Raw genomic sequence first — 9672 nt, 5'->3', positions numbered from 1 at the left:
GATAAAATACATGAAAAAATAGCACCCCTACACAGTATCCACATTTTCGATTTAATGCATATTTTCAAAACGGTTGGAGGCGAACCAGCCTAAGGCTGAAAGCCTCCTAAATAAAGCTAAATTAATTAATTAATTATTTTCAAAACTTGGTGCTTAAACAATAAGTACCGAAAACCGGGGTCAAATTGATCACGGTTTTCAGTAATATGTGAATATTGCCAAATAAGAGAAAAAATAGCATTTGGTGTCAGATTATAAGCCTTAGATCCGTTAGCGTTGCGTTGACGTAAATTTGACAGTTATGCAATAGATTTAGCTGTCACTTTGTCGCAACGCTTCAGATCCGGATCTAATGTGGGTGGCCCTTAATAAATAGCATTGGCTGTCAGTTGCGTCACATTATTTTCTCTGAAGCGGCAATATTTTCTTTGCTTGTACTTAGCAAAAACTTTGTGAATTTACAATTTACACTTAGATTTTTTTTGCCGAGATGGACACCGCCGAGCAGCTCGGCATTTTATTTTGCCGAATCTCAGTGAACAACTTGCCCAGATTCAGCTAAAAAACGGGAATCTATCCGAGATTTCAGCTAACAAACGTAAATTTTGCTGCATCTCGGCAAGTTTTTTACTGAGATCCATCAAAATAAAATGCCTAGCTGGTCGGTGGTGCCCATCTTTGTAAAAAAATCTAATCAATTTAAATAACAGTTTTGTTGGCGAAAGCGTAACGAGCGTCACTACACCCCTTACTAATTTCCATAGGGAATTAAGGTTTCCCGAATCCAGTAGATGAACGGAGATGTCAACTAGACAGGTCATGAATAGATTGATGAGCACTGTCAAGAGGAATGATTTAGCGAAATACAAAGGAAAACACGATTGGATTGTGCGGCTCAGTACGTTGTTTATATTAAAAACCAAAAACTGATTTGGTGTAGTTAAAATTTATTACTATAGATTGCAAATGTATTTGATCACACTAGAATTTGTTGTGAGTAAATTAATAATTATAAATATGAATTATACACTAAAACTTACGAGCAATTTCAGGATATGACAAACACAGATAATTTGTTATCCTAATCGAATAAATATTGAATTATCTATTAATGCAAATCCTCTTAAAATCGTAAGTAAATTATGGTACATGCCTTATGAACTAGTTTAACTATAACATAAAATTGATTACAAAATACAGGAAATATAAACAACGAGCACAATTGTCCGCTAGAAGTAGATAAGGCGAATAGGGTCACCAGAATTGTGAGCTTTAAAATCTGCGAACCTAAGTTTATGTTAACTAACAGAAATTATACTTTTTTAGCTTTAAAGCATTACTGCTGAAAATATAGGCAAAGGAATTGCTAAAAGAACTGTGTTTCCCAAATTCTACTTCGACGTGACAACAATCTTTAAAGAATTCTGCACATTCTGTGGTAGCAGAGCGTAGTTGCCCAAAGCGGATTGTTAGACCATAGAGGTCAGATAGAGGACGAATCCACGATGCCCACTACTACACGAGCTGCGGCGAAGGCCAATGCTGAGATACCTCAGTGCATTTGCGAGTTGTGCAAAAACCCCAACCATGTAGAAGAAATGGTAGCTTGCGATCAATGCCGTCGTTGGTACCATTGTACGTGTGCGGAGGTGGCTGAGGGTTTCACTGGCAAGTGGACATGCAAGGATTGCATCTCGACCTGGACAGTCAGTGGTGCTTCGACCTCTGGAAAATCCAGCAACATCTCGCAGTCGACACGGATTCAATTTCAGCTCATGCGGCTGGAGGAAGAGAGAAAGTCGCAAGAGAAGCTCATACAAGAGCAACAGCAACAAGATCGTGCTCGGCTGGCGGCGAAGGCTGCACTAGATAAAAAATATCTCGACGAAAAGTACGCCTTGCTCATCGCTGAAGCAGAGGAAGAGGAGGCGGGCAGCCGTAGAAGTCGTCGCAGCCGAATGAGTCGAAACAGCCAAGTTCAGGAATGGATCCAGGAGCTGGACGGAGCTGTCGGGGGAAATCTCATTCCAGTGAACATCAACGACATTTTTCCACCGATTTCGATCGGTACTGAATCGGGTGTACCTTGTGGAGGTATGCTGACGAAGTATACGGGAGCAGTCTCGAAAAATCCGTTGAAACATTTGAACGACAGGTACAGGAATCCATCACGCCAGCCAACGACTGAATGGATTGCCGATAATGTTGGTACTGAGAATACGGGTTCGCTACCTGGTATGAAAGACCCGATCACAGCATCTACTCCGATTCGATCTGTTGGTATAGTACGACAGCCAACAGTACAAAGTTCGTTACCAACACAAACGGTGGTTATACAGCCGGTGTTTACCCAACCAGTATACACGCAGTCGGTGTTAGCTCAACCTTTGCAGTCGCAACCTACACTTTCAAAACTGGTTCCCCGAACACGCCCACCAACGTTTTTATTTCCGGAACCACCATCGAGGCCACCAGCTGCTCAGGTACCTGTCTCACCCCCACCAGTAAGCGAACCATCATTACTACGATCGAGTGTCCAACAGCTCTATGTGTCGAATCTCGAGTCGCAACCGAATTCATCACAACAACGACCACCAACTTTTCGATCGCTGATATCACCTCCGTCCTGCACCCCACCGTTAGTACACTCACCTCAAGAGCCAACCATCCATCGTTCAACGGAACAACGTTCGAGCGCACACCTACCTCCAACATCGCAGGCATCGTTTCAACAATCGCACACACTAGCGCATCCATCGGGATCGGCAATGTGTGATCAATTCGACGAACGATCTCAACCACCATCTGTGCTGCGCACGGTGGTATCGAATACTTCGCCACTACCACATCCGACCGTTTCAGAGCCATTTTTACCAGGTACATCAGTACCACAAGCAATAACATCAAATCCATCGCCACATCAACGGGCTGTGTCATATGTTGATTTTCAGCAGCAATTAGCAGCTAGGCAGGTAGTGCCTAGGGATCTTCCGATTTTCAATGGAAACCCAGAGGAATGGCCGCTATTTATTAGTAGCTACCGGAACTCAACGGCGATGTGTGGTTATTCGGATGCAGAAAACCTGATGAGGTTGCAGAGGTGCTTAAAGGGAAGCGCACTGGAAGCTGTCCGAAGTAATCTCCTGATTCCTGCTTCAGTTCCTCAAGTATTGTCGACGCTAGAAACGTTATTTGGTAGTCCTGACCGTTTGCTGCAGTCGATGCTGAACAAGGTGCGGTCTGTACCAGCCCCCAAGTTAGAGCGCTTGGAAACACTGGTCAACTTCGGCATCACCGGTCTCGGAGGCGAACCAGCCTAAGGCTGAAAGCCTCCTAAATAAAGCTAAATTAATTAATTAAATTCGGCATCACCGTGCAGAATCTCGTCGGACTCCTGAAAGCAGCGAACCAGCAGGCACATTTGATGAACCCCTCGTTGTTGAGTGAGCTAGTAGACAAATTGCCTGCCAATATTCGTTTGGATTGGGCGCTGTACAAGAAACGCATCGGATTCGTCGATTTGGGTACCTTCAGCGAATATATGACCACCATAACTTCTGCAGCCAGTGACGTTACTCACTTCCACGAGCACGGTGGTCAACGATCGAGCCGGCCTGAGAAACAAAAATCGAACGACAGGGAGTATATGAATGCGCATTATTCGCAAGACTATCGTAAGCAAGAAAGTCCTGCAGGTAAGAGGGTAGATAGTCAAGCTAGACCATGTTACGTTTGTCAAAGTAACAAGCATAGAATCAGGGACTGTGTTGAATTTAAATCATTTACGCTTGGGGACCGTTGGAAAGCAGTCCAAACACACCAACTCTGCAGACGATGCTTGGTAGCACACGGTAAGTGGCCATGCAAATCAACACGGGTTTGTGACGTAGGGGGTTGTTCTAAGGACCATAATACAATGTTACACCCGGGTCTCCCGGAATCCCATGACTCCTCGCGTTCGGGGGCCAGATCTCCGGCAGTCGTTTCTGTTCATCGTCAAGTAAAATGCTCCACAGTATTTCGTATCATCCCTGTAACGTTGTATGGGGTGAAGACACAGATCGAAACCTTCGCTTTCCTCGATGAAGGTTCATCTTTGACACTAATGGATGCAGAAATCGCTGATCAATTGAACATTGACGGAGAAGTTCAACCTTTGTGTTTAACCTGGACAGCGAATGTCACGCGGCGTGAGCCTACGTCTCGTCGCATAAGCTTACAGATTTTCGGTGCATCTGGTGGTACAAGATTTACACTGGAAAATGTCCGAACTGTCGCGGGCTTGGATTTACCGGTACAAACTCTTCGGTACGGGGATCTTGCAAAAGGTTATCCTTATCTGGAGGGACTGCCAGTTCAGAGCTACGAGCAAGCCGTTCCAAGAATCTTAATAGGGCTCGATAATGTGCGTCTTTCTATTCCGCTGAAAAGGCGAGAAAGAGGAGCACAGGAGCCAGTCGCTACGAAAACCAGATTGGGCTGGACTGTGTTTGGCAGCATCGGTGATTCTGCTAAGATCAATGATGCACCGTCGTTCCACATTTGTAAATGCGAGGAGTTGAAAGGTCTACATGAGCTGGTGGAGAGTTTCTTCGCGGAGGAAAGTCTTGGTATTTCGATACCACGTACGCTCGAGGGAGAAGAAGATCGACGGGCACGAGAGATCCTGGAGAGAACAACAATGCGACGGGAAGACGGTCGCTATGAGACAGGATTGCTATGGCGCAGCGACACGGTGCAGTTTCCTTCTAGCTACGCTATGGCGGAAAGGAGGTTAGCATGTCTTCAGCGACGTTTGAAATTGAACCCGGAGCTGCAAGCGAATTTGGAAGGGCAAATCGAAGATTATCAGAAGAAAGGCTACGCTCACAAGGCGTCGCAGAAAGAGATCCAAGACGCCGACCCTACTCGAATGTGGTTTCTGCCGTTGGGGGTGGTAGTCAATCCTCGAAAACCTGGGAAAGTTCGAATGATTTGGGATGCAGCTGCAAAGGTAAACGGTGTATCCTTCAACGGAATGCTATTGAAGGGTCCGGATCTGCTAACTCCACTTCCGAAAGTGCTGTCTCGATTTCGACAACGGCAAGTAGCTGCCGTAGGAGACGTGCGGGAGATGTATCACCAATTTTTCATTCGGCGAGTGGACCGCATGGCTCAGTGCTTTCTATGGAGTCCTGATCCATCAACAGCTCCGGAAATCTTCATTATGGATGCGGCTACCTTTGGGTCGACGTGTTCACCTTGTCAAGCTCAATACATTAAGAACCGAAATGCGAAAGATTTTGAGCTTGAGTTTCCGGAAGCGGCAGTGGCTATAGTAGAAAACCATTATGTGGATGACTACTTGGATAGCCGGGACACCGAAGAGGAAATGACGAAGCTGGCTGTAGACGTTCGTACCGTTCACGCAAAAGCCGGGTTCGAAATCAGAAATTGGCTGTCGAACTCATCGAAGGTGCTGCAAGGTATCGGAGAGCAGAACGTCGTTCATCGCAAAGAATTCGGCAACGATAAGGTTAATCAGGTTGAACGAGTTCTGGGAATGGCATGGCTACCAAATGAGGACGAATTCATCTTCAGTTTGTCGTTACCAGAGGATCTACAGCATCTCGTGTCGGGAGATTCACCGCCAACGAAGAGGAAGATTCTTCGATTCATTATGAGCTTGTACGATCCCCTCGGTCTGATCTCTCACATTCTCATCCATGGGAAAATATTGATCCAAGATCTTTGGAGATGTGGAGTCGGATAGGACGAAGTGATTCCGGAGAATGTTGAAGAAAGCTGGATCAGTTTTGCAAACAGTTTCAGCACCCTGGACCAAGTACGAGTACCTCGTTGCTATTTTCCGGGGTATTTAACGCAGAGTTACCAAACATTGGAGCTCCATATATTTGTGGACGCAAGTCTGTCCGCTTTGGCTTGCGTAGCTTACTTCCGCGTAATCGATCGCGGACAACCACGGTATGCGCTGGTTGCGTCAAAGACGAAGGTAGTACCTCTGAAGCCGCTATCGGTTCCGCGCTTAGAGCTGCAAGCAGCGTTGTTGGGTAGTCGACTGATGAAGTCGATTGTCGAGAATCATACCATAGAAATCCAAAAAAGGTACATCTGGACTGATTCTGATACAGTGTTGTCGTGGATAAGATCAGATGCAAGAAGGTATCGCCAATACGTTGCAGTAAGAGTCGGAGAAATCTTGGAGGACACAAACGTACAAGAATGGCGACACGTTCCGTCTAAATTCAACATAGCTGATGACGGAACGAAGTGGAAGGGCGTTCCCGATTTGCGTCTATCCAATCGGTGGTTTGTAGGTCCAGACTTTCTATACGAACCAGAAGATCAGTGGCCCCAGCAAAAGGTGAAGTTCATCGAGATTCATGAAGAATTGCGCGCAGTTCACATCCACACGGAAATCGTTGATACCGGCTTTATAGATTGCAGTCGGTTCTCGACATGGGAACGACTGTTGCGAGCTACTGCATATGTATACCACTTTGTTAGAAAATGTCGTGGATTAGAATGTGCAGCAGAAGTTTCAAAGGCGAACTTGGACCAGGAGGACTTCAGGAAAGCAGAGCAAGCTCTATGGCGACTGGCGCAAGCGGAAGCGTATACAGATGAGGTGACTACTTTGAGGAAAAATCCGGACAGGAGTAGTGATACTTGGGCAAACGTCAAGAAGACCAGTCCCATAAGGAATCTATCTCCGTTTATCGACGATTGTGGTGTACTCCGGATGGGTGGTCGTATAGGTGCTTCACCATATGCTACGTACGACGCAAAATATCCAGTGATCTTGCCGAAAAGTCATCGCATCACCGAGTTACTCATCGATCGGTATCACAGAATGTATGGTCATCAAAACGGAGAGACCGTGGTCAATGAGATCCGGCAGAAGTTTCACATCTCTAATCTGCGCACGGAAGTTCAGAAAATAGCACGGCGATGCCTATGGTGCCGCGTGTACAAGGCCCAACCAAAAGTTCCTCGGATGGCTCCGCTTCCGGAAGAACGTGTGACACCTTTCGTTCGTCCGTTTTCCCTGGTCGGCATCGATTATTTCGGACCATGTTTGATCAAGATTGGTCGAAGTCAGGTGAAACGATGGGTCGTGCTCTATACATGCCTCACCATTAGAGCGGTTCATCTCGAAGTCGCAGCATCTCTGTCGGCGGAATCGTGCAAGCTCGCTCTACGGCGGTTCATCGCACGACGAGGAGCCCCACTTCGTATTTTCACTGACAACGGGACAAACTTCGTTGGAGTAGAACGAGAGATGGCGAAACAGATGAGGGATATCAACCAGAAATTGTCAGAAAGTTTCACGAACGCTAACACCCAGTGGAGTTTCATCCCGCCTGCCTCCCCGCACATGGGCGGTGCTTGGGAGAGGATGGTTAGGGCGGTTAAAGCAGCAATGAACTCCATCAACCATCCAAGGACACCATCAGAGGAAGTGTTCCAAACCGTTCTGTGTGAGGCAGAGTCTATGGTCAACACGAGGCCGTTGACATATATGCCGCTAGAGACGTCGGATCAGGAAGCACTTACGCCGAATCACTTCCTTCTGCTTAGTTCGGATGGAGCGAAGCAAACAGAGAAGGCACCAACGGACGAAGGAGAAGCACTTCGGAGCGGATGGAAGCTGTGCCAATACATGCTCGATCAATTTTGGCGCAGATGGATCCGAGAGTATCTACCGACGATTACTCGAAGAACGAAGTGGTTTGAAGATACGAAACCCATTGCAGTAGGAGATGTCGTATTCTCGGTGGACGAAGGCGTGAGGAACCGTTGGATACGGGGGATCGTGATAACGGTGTTTCCCGGAAAGGATGGACGAGTCAGGCAAGCGAACATCAGGACGGCGTCAGGAGTACTTCGGAGACCTGTGACGAAGCTTGCAGTCTTGGATATCATGGATCGGAGTAAAGCTGGAGGATCGGAGCAGCTTTACGGGTCGGGGAATGTTGGCGAAAGCGTAACGAGCGTCACTACACCCCTTACTAATTTCCATAGGGAATTAAGGTTTCCCGAATCCAGTAGATGAACGGAGATGTCAACTCGACAGGTCATGAATAGATTGATGAGCACTGTCAAGAGGAATGATTTAGCGAAATACAAAGGAAAACACGATTGGATTGTGCGGCTCAGTACGTTGTTTATATTAAAAACCAAAAACTGATTTGGTGTAGTTAAAATTTATTACTATAGATTGCAAATGTATTTGATCACACTAGAATTTGTTGTGAGTAAATTAATAATTATAAATATGAATTATACACTAAAACTTACGAGCAATTTCAGGATATGACAAACACAGATAATTTGTTATCCTAATCGAATAAATATTGAATTATCTATTAATGCAAATCCTCTTAAAATCGTAAGTAAATTATGGTACATGCCTTATGAACTAGTTTAACTATAACATAAAATTGATTACAAAATACAGGAAATATAAACAACGAGCACAATTGTCCGCTAGAAGTAGATAAGGCGAATAGGGTCACCAGAATTGTGAGCTTTAAAATCTGCGAACCTAAGTTTATGTTAACTAACAGAAATTATACTTTTTTAGCTTTAAAGCATTACTGACATTTGTTTTATAAAAGTACCACAGAAAAGCTACAATTTGACTACTTAACATTTCCCTTACGTCAAATCAATCCAGAGAGAGAGATTATTTCTTTTGTCTAGATTCTAAGTGGATCATGCTTTAGTGTCGATATCGATTTTATTTTAATTTTTTTGGGCCTGTCTCGATTTCATAAAAAAACAAAAATATTTGTAAAGCAAGAATCATGAGTTGGATAAAACAGCCTGGTACGATTATATTTCCAAATTCGTCGGGGCTGGACAAAACAAGGCCGTTTTTTTTAACTCTTTATTTGTTCCAAATTCAAAATAAATTACATTTCATTTTTAACCTAGGTGCTCCAGTTACTACAGTAACTTACCAGCCTTAATTGTTATGATATATATCTAAGTGTTTTTACATTGTTCCTGTCTTGGCAATTCAGTATTTTAAACAGGGTTTTTAAACCTGCATGTCAGTATAACAATTGATAGCTTAAAACTAAAAAACTAAAACTAAATCTTATCTAAGTATAAAGGGAATTAATCGTTGCAATTGAGGATTGTAACGATTTTTGCCGGAAATTATTAATTATTTTGTTGGACATTTGTGCTAAAGTCTCAACATTCGAAATTCTATGTACTTCGGTAGTACTGTACCAGGGAGGCAACTCCAAAATCATCTTCAGAATTTTGTTCTGAATCCTTTGAAGTGCTTTTTTCCTGGTAGTGCAACAACAAGACCATATTGGCACAGCGTAAAGCATGGCCGGTCTAAAAACTTGTTTAAATATTAGAAGTTTATTCGTCAGGCAAAGTTTCGATTTCCTGTTTATAAGAGGATACAAACATTTTATATATTTGTTACATTTGGCTTGAATGCCCTCAATGTGATCTTTAAAAGTTAATTTTTGGTCAAGAACTAATCCAAGATATTTCACTTGGTTTGACCAGGAAATTGGAACTCCGTTCATAGTGACTATGTGACTACTACTAGGTTTCAAAAAGGAAGCTCTGGGCTTATGTGGAAATATTATAAGTTGAGTTTTGGAAGCGTTGGGAGAAATCTTCCATTTTTGTAAATAAGAA

General features: G+C 44.2%; 1 protein-coding gene across 1 annotated transcript; it reads left to right on the top strand.

The window, feature by feature from the left end:
- Positions 1–1505: 1505 nt before the first annotated feature.
- Positions 1506–3320, top strand: LOC135713450 (uncharacterized). Its single transcript, XM_065236565.1, has one exon. The coding sequence runs from the start codon at positions 1506–1508 to the stop codon at positions 3318–3320; it is 1815 nt and encodes a 604-aa protein (XP_065092637.1).
- The last annotated feature ends 6352 nt before the right edge of the window (positions 3321–9672 follow it).

The sequence above is a fragment of the Ochlerotatus camptorhynchus genome, unplaced genomic scaffold, assembly GCF_037179485.1.
Source record: "Ochlerotatus camptorhynchus isolate MF236.1 unplaced genomic scaffold, CSIRO-AGI_Acam_v1.1 ptg000556l, whole genome shotgun sequence".
NCBI lineage: Eukaryota > Metazoa > Arthropoda > Insecta > Diptera > Culicidae > Ochlerotatus > Ochlerotatus camptorhynchus.
Note: the sequence above shows the minus strand (reverse complement) of the source record. Positions and strands in the feature narration are given on the sequence as shown.

Excerpts from the sequence above, each read along its gene's own strand:
- LOC135713450 (XM_065236565.1), top strand. The coding sequence starts at position 1,506 with ATGCCCACTACTACACGAGCTGCGGCGAAGGCCAATGCTGAGATACCT.